The sequence below is a fragment of the Monodelphis domestica genome, chromosome 6, assembly GCF_027887165.1.
Source record: "Monodelphis domestica isolate mMonDom1 chromosome 6, mMonDom1.pri, whole genome shotgun sequence".
Taxonomy (NCBI): Eukaryota; Metazoa; Chordata; class Mammalia; order Didelphimorphia; family Didelphidae; genus Monodelphis; species Monodelphis domestica.
Genome location: NC_077232.1, coordinates 104065579 through 104084434, shown reverse-complemented (window position 1 = coordinate 104084434; position 18856 = coordinate 104065579). Strand labels below are relative to the sequence as shown.

Below are 18856 nucleotides of genomic sequence, written 5' to 3'. Positions count from 1 at the left end.
ACTCTTGCTACATGCTTTTCCTTAAGTAACTACAACACTTTTTGATGACTGCTGCCTCCCTTTCTGGTTCAGGAATTAGCAGGGGGAGATGAACAGCTGATATCACAGTATGTTAAATAAAGAGTTCCAATTCAGTTCTGCATTTTCATGTTTATCTAAACCTGGCAATTTTTTGCCCCTACTATAATACAAATAGGTACATGTACACCTAAATAAGAAGAATGTTTTAAACTAAAACAAATATACTATCAATTTGTGATACTGAATATTTCTTAGATAAATAATACAGAGAGACAATGGGATGGGCCCAAAAGTGGACTGAAAGATAGTAGGCTGGATGACATCTAGAAAATTGCACAAGTGCTCCCTGCTACAAAATTCTCAATTTTTAATGCCAGTTTTCTCCCTATAATGCTATATGACTGTGAATTCTGGAGCATCACTAAGTCAGAGATATCTAAATTGCAAAATGAATAGGAAGGCTATAGCATATTGATTCTCCTATTAAAAGCTAACATTTATATAGCACTTCATATATGCACTCATATACATATACAAAGACACATATATTATCTCATGTGAGGATCAGAAAAAAAACTTGAGAGAGCTGCTATTATTTTCATGCCCAATTTACAGATGAGGAAGGTGAAGTTCAGAAAATTTAGAAAACTTGCCTAGATTCACATGGTCTGGAGGGTCTGGGGTAGGATTTGAACTCCTTGAGTTTTGAGTCTTCTTTACTCAAAGTCCAGTGCTCAGTCCACTATACCATCTATGCTTCTTCCAGTGATAACTAGAATGTGACCAATGATGACTTGAATGTGAGAAGAGATGTAAAGGACATCACAACTGGCAGACTAGTCTAGAATAGGAGGTTGTCTGGCTTTGCAGTGAAAGTAAAGAAGAGTGGATAGAAAGTCTATATGAGACACTCATACTAATATCTCCTAGACAGGTGCTGTAGATGGACAATGACCTGGGTCTGAAGCCAAATAGGAGAAAGAGGATATTGAGCTGGATTGAATTAGGGAAAGTGTGTAGCATTAGATCCATGCCAAAATATTAGAGACAGAAGAACTCCAATGCATTGGGTAAATATGTTAAAGGGAGTTTTGGAAAGACACAGAAAAAATTCAGAATTTCCAAATTTCAAGGAACCTCAGCAATCATCTAGCCCTACTCCAAAAGACTCCCAATTATAGTACTCTTGAGAAATGCTTATTGGCCTTTGCTCAAAGACCTCTTGTGAAGGAGTAGGGTCTCACAAGATGAGAGTGTATGCGTTGCAATATCCATTCAAGGAGAGTGTACTCACATTTATCGGATTAGGGGCATCTTGGAGTAATGAAAGAAATTCCAGAATCAGATTCTTCCTGAGGTTTGGGTCTGAAGTATACACCTTGATATTTACAAAATTTTGGATACTTTTTGGCAGCATTATCCTATATGAAAATCTGCTCAACTGGTATCTATTTACTCTTTGTATATTTATTTTACCAGTAATTGTATGTGTACATTGTTACAAAACACAATTGGCTATTTTTTCAAAAAAGCAAAAACCCAACCATTTCCAAAATATCTTATCTAAGAAATAATCAATTTTATGGAATTAAAAAGAGAATAAGGATGTGTATTGATTAGGGTAAATAGGGAAGCTTTTCTTGGTATTTGAAACAAAAGCTCCTCTCTTCCCTCTCTTCCAAATCTTCTGTAATGTTTTTCAACCTCATCATTCAATACCAACTGTTCTCTCCAGTCATTGATGATATCCAAGTTGACAAATGTTATGTCTCTTCTTAAACTTTCTGCAAGCCTCACTAGAGTTGAACACTACTCTTTCCTCTAGGTTTTCATGACCCCTTTCTCCTGATTCACTACCTTAGGCTCCTTTGTTACATCTTCCTGAAGATGATATGCACTGTCAATATCTCCTAAAGCTTTGCCCTGGATCCTCTTCTTTCTCTAGTTTGTCTTGCTTGTATCTCATCAGCTCCCATGGGACCAATTATACTTCTTATGCATATAATTGCCAGATTTATTTATATAGCTCTAACATCCCCCTCATGACATTCAGTCTTGCTTACCAACTTCTTGGACATATTGAACTACTGGTCCCATGGACATCTTAAACTCAATATATCCATAATGTAATCTATTATCTATTCTCTTAAATGTTTCCCTTTTTTGAATTCTATTATTGTTGAGAGACTCACCAGCTTCCCAGTCATCCAGGTTCATGATTTCAGTGTTAGCCATCCATCCATCCATCCATCCATCCATCCATCCATCCATCCATCCATCCATTCATCCATTCTACCTTTCTCCATTCCTCCCTTCCTTCCTTCAAACTCTTACCTTCCACCTCAAAATCATTATTGATTCTAAGGCAGAAGAATGGTAAGGCCTACAGAGTGGGGGTGGGGTTAGGTTAAGCAACTTGCCCAGGGTCAAACAGCTATGAAGGTTTTTGAGGTTTGATTTGAACCCAGGACCTCCCATATCTAGGCCTAGCTTTCAGTCCATTGAGCCACCTCACTGCTTCCTACCACTCCAGTGTTACCCATACACTGTGTTACATAGTCACCCCACACATAAAATTTGTTGAATCTTATGGTTTTTATTTTCATAGTCTCTCTTATTTGACCTCTTTTTCTAACTCACAGACCTGGTGTCCCCAGTTCAAGCTCACTGCTAGACAAATGAAATAGTCTTTTGATTGTTCTTATTACCTCAAATTTTTCCACACTCCTGTCTAACTTTCCCTCAGCTGCCAAAGTAATCTTTCTGAAGGGTAGTCTGCCATGTCACCCACTATAATTAGTAAACTCCAGTAATTTCCCACCACCTTCAGAATACAATATAAAATGTCCCATTTGGCTTTAAAAACCCTGCACAATTTCATTCCACTGTAGCTTTCTAGTCTTCTTATACCATCTTCTCCCCACACATTCTATAATCCTATGACAGTGACTTCCTTGCTTTGCTCACATGTGACACTCTTATTTCCTAGTACCATGTGTTTTCATTGCCTTACTCCTATACCTAAAAATGCGCTCTCCCTTCACTTTTGTCTTCTGGCTTCCCTGAAGACTCAGCTCCAGGCCTTTCTCAATCTACTCTCCCCAGTCCCCTGCCTCCAATGGCCTTCCTCAAGATTACTTTCCATTTTTGCTGCACATTGTATTTATTATTTTTTGCATGTTTTCCCCAATAGAAGGTGAGCTCAATTAAGTCAGGGACTATGTTTTACCTTTCCTTATTTAGCACTTAGTACAGTGCCTGAACCTCAGTAAGTACTTAAAAATGCTTGTTAATCAGCTACCCTTAGTAGGTACTAAAGTTTTTTTGAACAGCCATATTTGGCAGAAGGATCCAATGCCAAAATGCACTATGTTTTAATCAATTAACAAGCACTTATTAAATACTTCCAATATTCCAAACACTATATTAGGTACATCAGGGAGTTTCTGATCATAACTTTTAACATGGAATTGGCTTTTTCCTTTCAACTTTTAGCACTGGGAATATAATGGGTTTGTGAAATGCTTGAACAAATAGTCAATGTGTGGTAGACAGATAAGCAAATGTGGCTGTCAGTGCTATCAAAACCAAGAGGAAATTCTATGTTATAATAATGTGCTTAGTGTTTTCATATACAGATTAGATGAATTGCATCTCTTGAGGATGGAAAACATCTCATGTCCATGAAGAAATTTTGCATTTATGATTTTATTTGAAGTAGTGATACTTGAAAATTCTGATTATAGATCACAGGGGGAAAAGATTCTCAGGATAAACATACTCAAAATTAGAAGAAAGTTATTTCATGCTAAAGAGAAATAATAACTAAATTTTAGACTTAAAAGACCACCTAGTACAATTCCTTTATTTTATAGCTTAGGAAATTAGAACTTAGAAGTGTTCAAAAACATATACCTGTTAAGTCGAGGGGTCTAGACTAGAATCTTTGTCACAACTTCCAGAGCATTCCTCTTTCTATTACTTGTCTTTCTAGCTAGATTGTCTTTTCTTTAGTCTTCAGTCAGTACTAATCCATAATTCTTCAATAACTAGGGAATTCATCTTTGTAAGAGTCTTGCTTAACTTCCTTTTAATAGACATTACTTATATCAGGAAATATTTGGGTTAGACAGTTCCTTACCTCCTACATAAAGCGGGGAGTCGAAATTCAGAGTGGATTGCTTTGATAAGTTGGTAATGGTTTTGGGGCTTCCACCATCAATGGAAAGTGACAGACTCTGACCCATTGCAATCAATTCCACTATGTGAAAGTTGCCATCATTAATTGTCTCCACACTGCAATAGAAAAAAACAGCATTTATTTTAAATAATTGATTTTAGTTCTGAACTTTGATTGTTTTAGTTTTTAAAAATTTTATGGGTTATAAAATCTCCAGTAAACATTTTTATTTTTTAAGGCAAAAATTACCAGCAAATAAAAAGACTGCTCAAATATATGATAAATCAGTAATTGAGTCCTCAGATAGATTCATAAATTTTCTTTCCATTGGAGAATAGAAATATATAACAATAATTTAGTGAATTTTTCTTAATCAATATAAAACAAAGAAAGAATAAATTATATCTTTCCTTTTCAAGATTACTGGAATCTCATTTTAGTATGTTACTGTACTGTTGCACTGAATAGTATTCTAGATATAAGGTACAAAGCTAGTCTCTACTACAACGGAAGAGGAATTTATGTTTGAGAAACATCCATTTTTTTATGATTTCTGTAAATGAATCTCTAACCATTATTTCTCAAACTTTTCCCTTGTGAACTTTAGATTACTCCACCCTACTTACTTACTATGACCCTAAATTATCCTTACACCCTCTGACAATTATTTCATAGGACTGTGAATTAAGATTTTGGTTTTCTGAGTCCTTTTATACAATGATGATGATGATGATGATGATGATGAAAGTTCTTTAAGGTTTAAAGTGCTTGCCTCACAACAACCTTGAGAGGTAAGAAGTACAAATGACTACAAAAGGAACATTATTCAATGGAGTAATAAAAATAAACACAGGCTAAAATAATTAAATATATAGATATTTCTCATGAAAATATTGCTACTCATTATAATGATCATTATTTAGGATTCTGCTACAGAAAAGCAGTGAGATAATGGGTAGTAATATTTTTTTTTGTTCTATTAAAATTTAAGGTAGGCAAATTATTCAACAATACAGAATCTTTCCTAACAGAAATGAAAATATGCAAAGAATATAGAGTAATGGGATTTTGGAATAAAGATAACAAATAGTTGTTCTTTGTATATAACATGAATATGCATAAATATCAAAAGGCAGATTGAAACAGTGGAAAGAACACTGAGTAGAATCATATGATCTGAATTCAAATCCTTTCTCATTCATTATTAACTGGGGGATATTGGAAAAATCACTTAATCCCTTTGGGCCTTAGTTTCTCATCTATTAGATGAGACAGTTCAATAAATAGACTCAGCTTTATTTCAGCTCTGAATCCTGTGTTTTAATAATAATAGAATAACCATTTAGAAGAAATGTATGAGAAAAAAAAAGCTTAAAGAAGAAAAACCTAACTCCTTTTGGTACTATCTGGAAGAAGTTTACTCTTATTGCATATCTATTAATTTAATTGTCATCAAAATATCACTTTGCCTAAAAGAGAGAACTGACAAGAGGGGACAATGTTAATAACTTTTTGTGAAATAATAGTTTATCAACCATTCATATTTGTGTTATTATTTTAAAACTACTTTAACATACAATCTTTTATTCTGAAGTTTCTAGCTTGTAACTCCACAACTAAATTCATTGTATTATTGACTCAAAAATGGGATAATCTGAGGTAGAAAATAGGAAATGTGTTTCTGAAAATAAATTGCTTCAATAAGTCCTTTGTTAGGTTTTTAGAACCTCCCAAGGCCTGATTTCTCATTTGGCAAATGGTTATTGCAAAAAGAGAATATTAATCCTGGAAGTTTATTAAAAGACAAATGGTATTGAAATTTCAATAGGGTTCTTAATCCTTAGAACATCAGATGTTTATGACACTTTGCTGTTTACTAATTGGGGAGCAAGTAGTTTGTGATTTGAGAATCATGTGTACTCATCTGTGAACTCCTGCACACTCAAGAAGACAGAGCTAGGCTATTCAGTCTATTGGATTTCTCTTCTTGCAAAGATTTCCTTTATGCTCTTTCTTATTTGTTTGGTGATAGTTTAAAAACTTTGCCTTTTATAAGCAATACTTAGGAACTAAAACTTGTTGAGAAGTTTTATTGGAAGGTGATTAAATGTTTTTTTAAAATTAAGTATTATTCTTCTTTAGATAATAATAATTATTATAATTCACATTCCTATAGTACTTTTAATGTGAACAAAAGGTTTTTCTTCCAAAAGTCCTATAAGGTTAGCACATATTAATTATCATAATCATCATCATCATTTTTATATATAAACCTTCATAATTAATACTAAGTATTGATTCCAAGGCAGAAGAGCAGTAAATGTTAGGCAATTTGGGTTAAGTGACTTGCCCAGGGTCACACAGCTAGGAAGTATCTGAGGCCAGATTTGAACCTAGGATGTCCTATCTTCAGGCCTGGCTCCATATCCACTGAGCCATCTAGCTATCCTACAACATCTCTTTTTAGATCAGGAAAATAAGACTTAAAGAGAAGAAATCTACCTAATCGAGCAAAAATATTTATAAGGCCCTTTATATGTGCCAGGCACCATCATTTGATTGGTTGGTTGTTGCTCTTCATATTTGAAGAAGATCAAAATGGCAACACTAGTTACTTGGGATACAAGGAAAAAACAATCCTTGCCATTGCGGATCTCTCACTCTAATGGAGGACAAACCATGTAAACAATGAAGTGCACACAAAATATATGCAGAGGAGAAGTAAGGTTATCTCAGAAAGGAAAGTACTAGTAGCTGACAGAATTAATGAAAGCCTCCTGTGGAAGCTGTGATTTGAGCTGAGACATAGAAGAAACCTAGGAAACAGAGTTAGAGGTGAAGAGGGGCAGCATTCCAGGCACGATGGACAGTCAGTGATGAGAGATGGTATTTTGCAAGTATTTCAAACAGGTTAGTGTAAATGGATTGTTGAATGTGTAGCTGTGAGTGACATTAAGGAGACTGGAAAGATTACTCAGTTGTTCATAGTCAGAACCAGGTTCTGGATCGATGTAATTTGACAATTGTCAAGTGTAGTACATTGTCCACTAGCACTGTCCACTAAATAACTCAACTGATCCAGTAGAAGGCTGACAGACATTGACATCAACTTAAAGGTTATATATTTAGTATCACATAAAATCATATAAAGTTAGAGCTTGGAGAAAAGATGGAGGCTTAGCACAACTAACTGCTTCCTTCTCTATTCCTTTTTCCTAGTCTATCAATATTTTTTAATGATAATCAAAAATGAGTTTTGAGTGACTTAAAGGTGGGCAGCCTCAAGAACCTCTTGTTCTTCCAGAGACCAAATAGGACCTACTTCCTTTAGAGGAATGATGACATCTAGGCTTCACTGTCACAGTGGTCACACCCAACTTTATAAGCACTTCCGCTGATACAGTTTGTGAGCCATACTTGACCATCAACGGATAACTAGTCACTAATATTGAGGTCCCTTTTTAGCACCACCAAAATTGTTTTTGATATGACACTTTTCCTCTACATAGGATACATATGGAAGACAGAAGACAATAGATAACTGGACAATAGCTGTATACACTTATAGAGTTGAAGTAACTCACCTAAAGTCATGTAGTGATTCACTAGTAGACTTAAGACTGAAATTGAAAAATTGATGCCAAATTTACTAGTCTTCCTACTAGATGGCAAATTACACAAATGTTTGCTGGATGAATTAAATAATATTGGTTATAAGTAGTTTCAAAAAGAGCAACATATCCTATAATAATATCCTTTTTAAGTAAGATCACTCAGCCAACTTTGAGTCTGAACCAATGATCAATGAGAATGGGGCGCCAAAATTTGTAGCTATAAATCAAATGAAAACTACAGCTTGTGAAAGGGTTTTAGGTAACGCACTGGTCTTTGACACCACAGAGGAATCACCTGCTTTTAACTATATCATCTATGACATCACATGACTGTGTGGGATATGTATGGGAAAATCTGGTAACTCAGACATATCCATATATCAATAATGGAAGGGCTTGCCAAAAAAGGTTCAGTACTTGAAGCATGACTGAGATATCAACCTATGAGGAACACTGGTGTATATTTTTCCAGAAACATATGATGATAAACATTGGAGGGGCAATTCTCTGGTTTGGGGCATGTTCAGGTATTCACTGATAGCTTCCTGTTGCTTTAATATGGTGTGATTAATTTGAATTGAGAGGACATATAGAAGAACAAATAAAGGAAAAGTTTTTTTCTCTCTCTTTAAAGTGAGGAAGAAGAAATTCTCCCAGGTAAGGGAGCCCCTTTCCCAAATCTGATCACTGGATGGCTGTGAAGGTATGCCACTTCTGATTTCTTCTGTTTATGTTTCTTCTTTCCTATCTTAGGTAAATGAGTATTAGAGGTGGAATAGACCAAGTAACCTAATGAGTTTCAAAAGATCTAATGACAATAGTCATAGCAGAGTCAATGAAGAGTCAGAGTAGCTGAATCCTGGACAGAATCCAATCTTAAGGAGTGTCTTACTTGATCTAGCCCAGTAGTGAATAGAGGCAGGTTACCAATATACCCTTCCCTGAATGCAAGGGAGTGATGCATCTATTGACTCTCTTGCAGCTACAAGAGAATTTGATGGGAAGAATGTTTTCTGCAACCGCTTAAATGCCAGAGAACCCACTCAACCTGGGGAGCAAGATTATAGAGGAGGGTGTGTCCCCATTTTTAGAAGGCTATATTTTCTCAGTAAATATCCTTTTGAATAAAGCTAATTAATTGAGGTTAATTAATATTGAGGAGATATCACCTGGTTATCAAAAATGCTGAAGATAATTAGATAAACTGATTTTGGATGGGCAGCCAGATGGTTCAGTGGATAGCATGCCAGGCCTGGATTCAGGGAGATTCTACTCCCTCTTACATATACTAACTGTGTGACCCTGGACAAGCCACTTAACCCTTCTTGCCTCAGTTTCCTTCTTGGTGATATGAGCTGGAGAAGGAAATGGCAAATCACTTCAGCATCTTTGTCAAGAAAACCCTAAATGAGGTCACAAAAATTTGGAAAAAGACTGAAAAAAAGACTGAATAACAAAATATAATTTGAGAGGCTTTTGAATTATGGCATTAGAAAATTTCACAACCCCTCAGGGTTATCCCTAGAATCCTGAGTGAGGAGAGAAGAAGCCTGCTCTACAGATTTATTTATTAGTCTATATATGGAAGAGTTACTCTGGAGCCTTTAGGTACTGCACATACTTGTCTCCCATGCCTAATGGTGCTGGTTGTATAGTTGAGACTTTAAAAAAATCAAGGGTTAATTGATTTATTGTCTGTGTTCAATTGTTTATTCAATAATGGCTATGAAAACTGGTCAGTCTTTGGAGAAAAACTTGATATTAATAAGCCCTAGCAATAGTGGGAATGGCATTCCAGAAGAGATGTTATAAGAATTAGCCAAGGGAAACTACCCATGACTGAACTTTGTAGCTCTTTGTTAACAGGCTAAATAGGAGAGGATGATGGAAATAACACTGGTTAAGGAATCTGGAGACCTGGACTCCTAGCTCTACTATTAACTGTAGCAGCTGGGGAATATTACCTAGTATCTCTATTTTCTATCTGTAAAATGAACATGACACTTGACTCATCTACCTCAAAGAATTGTTGTGAGAATCAAATAAGACAATGTATACAAGAGCACTTTGAGAAATAACAGTTGCTATATATAATTCAAGCTATTATAATCAAGACTAAAGCTATGCAGTATTCCTTTTAAAAAAAATCAATCATTCCGTGAGCATTTACTTAAAAGGCAGAGCAAGGAGGTTCTAATAAAAATATCTTGGCAATAATCAAGACCCTGTTTGAAACCTAAAAATATCCACTTGGAGTGCCTTGATTTGTAAAATACTGTGGCTTTTCTTCTTGTAGGAGGGTAAGCTTCAAAATAATTGCAAAGTTAAAATCAATTTGAAAGAATTTTTGGAAATCTTTTACAAAAAGATGTTTAAACTTCAAGCCTGAATATTCTAGAATTTCATGAAACTCAATGCTCCACTCATTTGAATTAGGCTCTCAATATTGGGAGATAGAAAAGTCTTGTTCAAATTCATGTGATATCACTAAATTAGTGAGTGACCTTGAGCTAGTCACTCTCCCCTCCAGGGTCTCAGGATACCCATCCATAACACAAAAGGCTTGGACTAGGGAATTTTTGAATTTCCATTCCTTAATAAAGTCCGAGAGTCCATGAGTCTATGAAAAATGAGAAAATGGAAAAAAAAAAGGGAAACCTAAAGGAATTTTCCGGCAATGCTACAAAGAGCTTTGAGGCACCTCTCTGGGTTTAAATAAAAAAGAAGGTAATTAAGAATATGTGATTGACCTTGGCCACTTGACAAAGAGTGAAGTATTTGCAGTGAAATATATTGTTCTCTCTTATTTTTTAAGACAATGCCATGATTTATGTGGGTGGCTATGGCTGAAAAGAACAAGTGAGAACCAAAAGCCCTTTCCATAAGGGGCATTTTGCAGAGATTTCTTTTTTTTTTCTTCTTTTTTAAAAACAAAAACATGAGAAGTACTGGACAGTGTCCATTGGTTATTTGCATATCAGCCTTTAAAATGAAAACTGTTAATTAGGAGTCTTAATAAAGGATGGCCTGGGGTAAATCTGCAAGGTGGCCCCCTATTCCACTTTTATGTACCCACCAGCAATACAATGAAATCCTTTCAGATCATGATAGGAATTGACAAACCCTCTTTTACTACTCCCTTGGGAATGATATGTTTGATGACTCACAAGAGTGAAACATTTTGTGCTGAGCCTTTACACTGAGGACATAAATTGCATTTATAACCATTATTATGTAATTTAGCTTTACTGCACCTATCTATTACCTGAAACTTTATTTCTTCTATTTCTAGCCTATGTAATGGATGTATGAAAGCAAAGCAATTACTAACTATGCCTCAAGGTTTCATTAGAAAAAGACAGCTTTTGTTGTTGTTCAAAAAAATCAAGTTTTAAAAACCAGAAAGAAAAGATCCTAACTTGAAAATATCTGGGATTCTTTTTCTGCTGCAATTTGGCAGGATATGTTATGATGAGGAAATCTTATATTTTAGTTTAATCAGAAATCTAAAGACTTACAAATGGTTTAAAAAAGGAAAGAGTTCATTGCTGTTGTTAAGTCATTTTCAGTCATGTTCTACTCTTTGTGACCCCATTTGAGATTTTCTTGGCAAAGATAAAATAGAGTGATTTCCTTCTCTAGTTCATTTTTTACAGAAGAGGAAACCAAGGCAAACAGGGTTAATTGACTTGCCTAGGGTCACATAGCTTAGGAAGTGTCTGAGGTCAGATTTGAACTCAGAAATGAGTCTTTCTGACCTCAGAACTCTATCCACTGTGCCACCCAGCTGCCCTTTAGATTTGGCTTTATGAAAAACCAAGATTTTCAATTTGAATTTAAAAAAATTTTAAGGAATAGATAAATTTAAAAGGTTTTCGTCTGGGAATAAAAAAAAAAATCAATGGACATGCCATTTATCCTCTTGAGGTCCAAGTTTCCATATATATATATATATATATAAATATATATATATATATATATATATTCAATTAAGTGACTCTGCTATCTCCATTGTCCCTCCAGCAATGCAGAACATATCTCTCCCATGCCTGCCTACCCTCTGTGATTTCTGTTTACTTTTTCCCAACAGTTCACTTCAAAAAGGTTTATCCATTTGACTCTATCTAGTCTTTTCTGCTTTTCCTCCATATTGTAAAACTACCAATTGTCTAGCCTTTACTGCTTTTTTGCCTTAAAACCAATCCATAGTATTGATTCTAAAGTGGAAGGTAAGGCACTGCTGTGTTGGGGATATGAAAGGAAAGTGATAGAGGGAGAAAGGGAAAAAGAGAGAGAGAGACAGACAGACAGAAAGAGAGAAACAGAGAGAGAGAGACAGAGATAGAGACAGACACAGAGACAGTCTTAGATGGGAAACAAGGAGAGAAGGAGAGAGGGGGAAAGAGAGAGATAGAGAAAAAAGGGGAGAGAGAGAGAGACTTACAGAGACAGACAGAGAGATAGACAGAGACAGGGAGAGAGAGAGGGAGAGGCAGGGAGAGAAGGAGGGAGGGAAGGAGAGAGAGAGAGAGAGAGAGAGAGAGAGAGAGAGAGAGAGAGAGAGAGAGAGAGAGAGAGAGAGAGAGATAACTGGAGCACAGAAACTTGTCTACTTTAATCTTGACAGTATAGGCTGCCATGTCAAGGACTGTTTATGTGGATAGAATATCTTCTGTTGCATTGAAAGAGAATAATTAATACAATGAGTATTAATTAGTACAAATGAAGTTTTTTCAACTGATTAAAGGATAACATTAAAAAAATAAAAATCCCATAGGTTGGGGATTCTTAACCTGAGATGGTGAACTTGTTTTTATTTTGTATTTTGTGAATAATTTCATAACTGTATTGCAAAATAAAACATTCAGAGAAGGAGTCCATAGGCTTCATCAGACTGCCAGATGGGTCCACACCCTCAAAGAGGTTAAGTACTCTGGTCTTGTCTTCCTTTGAATCTCTCTTAACAAGTGACATAAAAGTAACAATCTAATCAATCCAGTGAATATGTATGTGCTTTGATAACAGTTCCAACTACCAACTTACTTCATAATGTAGCCTATCACATAAAAAGCCATTTTTATTTTTAACTTCAAATAGTCTCTAAAGGTCACTAATAGATTCGATTATTTGTTACAATTAATAATCTCTTAACTAACAAATGAAGCATTCAATCCTTTTCCTCATTGTGCTTATTGATGAGTCAAACAATAAACATGTACACATTATACAATTATTTTGAATTTTAATTACATATAAAAGTTAATTTTTCCTTTAAATATTTAAAGTAATGGGAATTTAAATACAATGAATTAAAATAAGATTGTCATTTCAATGGCAAGTTACATTTTATGTTCTAAGCCTAAACAAATAGTAAAATACATACAAAATCAATTAATTAACAAATGAGCATTTAGAAGTGCTTACTAAGTTTCAGGGCTCTATGCTGGGTTCTAAAGCTACAAAGAATGAAACAATTCCTTCTTTCCAATCCCTCACAACTCCAAAGTCACCTAGTCCAAATGAGACCTAAATAGTTCAATTTACAATGTTCTACAAATGATTATTCAACCATCATTGTTGACCTTTAGTGAGAGAGAGGTAACTTACTCAACACTTTTCACCTTTGGATACCACTCAGTATTACGGCTATTGTTAAACCAACCAAAATCAGCTTTTGTAGCACTTCTTAGTTCTGTCATCTGAGGCCAAGGAAAACAAAACTAATCTCTCCTCCCCATGCTCTCTTCAAATACTCCAAGACAGCTATCATGTTCCCCATGTCTTGTTTCTTCTCCAGGCTAAGCATCCTAATTTCTTCCACTGCTTCTCATTTGGCATGATTTCCAGTTCCCTAAATAATCCTGGTCACCATTTTTGCATGGACAAACTCTAGCTTTCTTAATATACTTCCGAAAATGTGTGTCATCCCCAACTGAACCCACCACTTCTTTGTGATTTGACTGAAATGTGGTACAGTGGGAATAGCACATTCTTTGCCATAGAAGCCATGACTGTTCATGTGATCAAAGGTTACATTAGAAGTTTTAATTATTATTTTACTCTTTTGATGAAGACTGGGTTTAAAGTCCACTAAAATATTCAGGTCATTTTCACATTAACTATTACATAGCAATGCCACTGCTATTCTTAGCTTATAGAGTTATTTTTTAAAATGCAACTCAAAGTCTTTATATTGAGCTTTTCTCAGTTTTATCTTATTTGATTTGGCCCATGCTTTTAAGATTATGGGGACTGTTTGTATCCTGCTTTTGTTATCTGGCTCACCAGCTATCCTTCTAATCTCTGTGTCATCCATGCATTTGATAAGAACACCACCTTCCATTCATTCAACTCACTGATAAAAAATATTGACAGGAGTTGGCATTCAAGTTCGCCTTGAAACTTGAGCTAAGCCTGCAAATTTTTGAGAGAAGACATCAGTAGGTGAAGCTTTAAAAAAGAGTGAGGCCAAATCAGGGGTAACAGGATGAAGACAACATTGTAAAAAGGCCAATTTTATCTTTGACATCTTGCTATTTACCATTTCCTCTTCCTACAGTGTTTGCCTATAGCCTGTCCTGCCAGGTTTCTATAATGTATAGTGTTCTTAAAAGACAAGTTCTTAGCTAGAAATCAAGTGATTTCAACTAATATGTTGCTGAAAGTGATCCTACCCATTAAAAAAGATATGCATTTTGCCAAAGAATTCTTGAAAACAGAAAATAAAAGCCTTTATTATCCAAAGGAATTTTTCTCTAATGGTGGGACTTTAAGTAAAAGGAGAAAGGTTATGGAAAGGAAATTTGCAGTCTGTGGCTATTCCAGGTGACTTTTAAAGTGTACCATATACCTTAAAGGAGTATCATAGTAAAGTGGATAGGCCACTTGATTTAGAGTCAGGAAAACATGAATTCAAGTCCTACCTCAGATGTTAAATAGCTTTGCAACCCGGGGCAAGTTATTTAATTTTTCTGTGCTTCACTATCTTCATTCATAAAATGAGAGGGTATTGAACTGGATAGCCTCTAAGGTCCTCTAAATCTTTGATCCTCTGATCTTTATTACCTATACTACATAGATATACAGTCAACAATGCTATAAAGAACAAGAGATTGATATGACTGAAAAGTTAAAGAAATGATATTTAATCTAGTAGTACATTTTAATTCACCTAGGTGCCCATGATGTGTTGACTTGCTGTCAATATCTCTATATTTCCTGATTTACTTATATATTATTTAACTACATATTATGGAAGGATATTAGCAGTTTTAAAATTGCATTTCAGCTGATAAGCATAAAATGTAAGTGAAATTCACTTACTATTTTACAGAACTTACCATTGATAGTGAGTTTCTCTAAATGTGCATTTTCAAAGACCCTGAAGTAGTTGCACTAAGGCTATATAATTTTAGAGAAAACCCAAAGGTCGTGTGAAAGGGCAGCTTATCTAACAATCCACACTGGAAAAACAAAGTGGACAAAAATGTATATTGTCTAGATTATGAAGTAACAAGTAGTTTATAATATTACTCCATCAATATTTGTATCTTGGGCAAGTTATAAAAAATGAATAAACTAAGCATAGTGGGAGGATATTAAACAGAATTATAATTGAGAAATTATGCAGCATTTAAAATGATCCCAATTGTCTTGGTAAAACTATAGGCTATAAAACATATAATATCATGAAGTCAAGAGTAGTTAATGATTATAATAACCAAAGGACAATGGAAAGACTAAAGTGGCCATTAAATTAGCATAGCATGTTACTCATACTTAATAGGTAATATGAAAATAAAAACACAAACCATTATTGAGACTATATATCCAGACAATGAGGTAGGCCAGTCATTTATCAATCATCAGGGATAACAGATTGGTAAAAGAAGTGCTACACTGGCACTACTATTATACTGTTAGGAAGATAGACCCCCTACCCCCTTATACTTGATTGGATTTTAGTGGTAGTGAAAAGTTTAAGATAATCAATATTGTGATTCTAAAGTGATTAGTATAAATTCCATTATAATCTTAATACAATCAGTAGAATTCATGATTTTTACAAGGATTTCTAACTAAAGCATAAAAACTGCTTCTAAGGGGATTTCTAAACCCTCCCTAACTTTGAACTTCCCTTTCTCATAAGAAGCTGAACATCTGAGTCTCAAGTCTTGATATTGTGCAGACATCTTGCTTCCTGTTTGTAGATAGCCATCCTTCCCCCCAGATCAGATGAGTCTAAGGTAATTATCATCACTATCTGCATAAATAAGGATATTGCCATTTGGTTTGGCCTTTAGACTAATATGGGCTTTCTGAAATGACCAATCAGCTTTGTAATTGGGTAACTATTTCTAAATAAGGTCTATATGATGTCATGCCTTGTGATATGTTATCAACCTTGTACAGAAATATTCATTTTGTTACTGTCCTTGTATATAAACTGGGTCTCTGCCTCTGGGCCTTGTCTCTTACTGGGGTCCAATAATGTAATACATGCAAGAGAATGCTTTTATTGGAGGACTTGACCCTCTTCCAATAAAATCTACTCTTCTACTTTGTCTAGAAGAAATTTGGCTTTTTGACTTTATTTACCTAGATTGTCTATATTAATTCAGTAGGTTTCTATAACACAACAATACTAAAGGAGGAAAAAGAATGCCTCTGTATTTGGGGATTTTAAGGGAAAAACATAGACAAGATAAAAAGTGACTGGACTATGATCTGCATTAGCAGAAAAAAGCCTCAGTACTGAGAAATCATAGACACAGTGATATATTAAATGTTTGCAGTTAATTTAAAAATCAATAAAAACATTAATATTTGAACAATTGATACAATATTTTTGTATCTTCTAAGAATACCCAACATACACACAAGTGATGTGCAATCTTTTTTCCTTTAAAATTCAAAAAATTGTTATCTTTTAGTTTTATTATACTAAGAACCTCTGAATGGAAAGGCCTATGACTCATGCTTTATATCTCTCTCTTGGAGCTGTATGACAGCCATTAAGACCATTAAGACCATCTTATGAAGGCATGGAGGGGCTATAATTTATATTGGTGGAATGGAACATCCACATCAAAATTATGGAGATTTCCATGCATCAAAGCAAATGCCACATGGCCACGGTACCATCTTCTTTCCTTGAGCTAACAGCATAGCAAATTGTACTTTGGCAGAGAAAGGAAATTAAAAGGAATTCCAGATAAATTTTAATATATTTGTGAAAAGAGTTGATATAGCTGCCCAATGTTGCAAGTCAAACCTTAGGGTAGCAAATATAAACATATAGCTATTTTATTATTTGCCTCTATAAACTGTATGCTTCTTCGGAGTAATGTCTTTTGCAAAATGGATCTGAATTTTTTAAAAAAGTGACAGCATATGTCAGGTGGTATTCAGTCTTGGTTAGGATTCTAGATCAATGTTTGGATAACTTCAGGAAGGTTAACCTCTAGACCTATGTTTGAAAGCTGGTAATTAAATTACCTATGTTTAAATTAATATTGAAAGTTTATTCTATCATGCTAAAGAAGCAGAATATGAAAAGCATAAATAGATGACTATCCTTAGACACCTCCTAGTGGTGTGTCCCTGGGCAAGCCACTTGATCCCAACTGCCTAGCCCTTACTTACTGCTCAAGTGCAAGCCCAAATGCAACACTGGCACTACTATTATACTATATAGCCTTTCTACTGATATTTGGCATCAATCCTAAGAAGGTAATGGGTATGTAAATGCACATACATGTGTATGCATTTGTGTATGTGTGCATCTTAATACAAATGGGCCAAGAACTATATATATATATACATATATATATATATATATATGTATATATATATATATTTAAAAATATATATATATATTTATATAGGCTATCTGTTCTACTAATTTTGTAATTCTTTGGATCTCTTTAATTTACAGTACCTTGACCCCATCTTGTAGCCTTTGAAGCTATATGTTATTGATTTAATATGACATAATACCATAAATGAATCTTTAACTCTTTAACTTGTTTTTCTGCTATATAACCTCTACTCTTGATTTGTATCTTTAATGTAAAATACATAGTTATAGGTGACTTCTTAGAATTAGTGAAAGCTCTTTAGAATAAGAATCCTTCACTGATAAGAAAGAAATCCATACCTAACAATAATTCTCCTAGCACTTTTCCTGACATTGAATAATCTGTATTTTTAATAAATTTAACTGCGTTAAAGCCAACATAGTGACTCATTTTATTTATTTCAACAAAGCTTCATATTTATCCATCTATCTACCTATCTTTAATTCATCTTCCATAGCTCTAGCTTTTTCTCATTTATCATTGCTTGCTTTTGTTTTCTGACTTAAAGAATAGCTACAGTAACAAAATTATAGCTCTGGTGGGTCAGATTGCCATGAGAAGTGATACTTTAGCTGGTTGGCATTACAGTCATATCTATTGACTAATGAATTAAAAACAGCTATCCAAAATGGTTTAAAAGATGTGAAAGAGGTAGAAAAGTCTCTGGTCTTGGTTTAACCCAAAGTGGCAATAAGTAGTTTGCATGTAAATGAAGCTTTCAATTAACATAACATCTCCTAACATAATAAATTCTTATCTACAGTCAAGCCTGGTAACAGTTTGAGGATATTTCAATATGAATTCATATTTAAACATAGCTTATTTGTTGTCTGAAGACCAGCTTAACTAATATCTTTGAGAATTATCCCCTTGTTGACCATGAGTTAATGAAATTTTCATCTACAGAACTCTCAAAAACCATATTTCTAGCCACTGATGAGTTGTAATCTGGCTAGAATAGAGAGTACCTATGATAACAAAATCACGAATACTTGAAATATTGAAACATAGGTAGCATATAACTTTTCATTTAATATGCTATCATTAGCAATGGTGATCATATTTCCATGTTGCCTATTATTGCTCTTTAAACAACAAAAAATTATCTAATCTAGGACAGATTTAGGGATTTAAATATATTGGATGATATTATTTGAGAGTACTACCTTGAATAATGGAGT

At 34.5% G+C, this 18856-nt stretch overlaps 1 protein-coding gene across 4 annotated transcripts in view; it reads right to left on the bottom strand.

Annotated features, from left to right (window-relative positions):
- SLIT2 (slit guidance ligand 2) overlaps positions 1–18856 on the bottom strand; it is a 392002-nt gene that overhangs the window by 12431 nt on the left and 360715 nt on the right. For all 4 annotated transcript variants that reach the window (XM_007496674.3, XM_001368444.5, XM_056802468.1 and 1 more), the window contains one exon: positions 4163–4317. In XM_007496674.3, coding sequence (XP_007496736.1) covers positions 4163–4317 — 155 coding nt within the window. The remainder of the gene's footprint in view (positions 1–4162; positions 4318–18856) is intronic.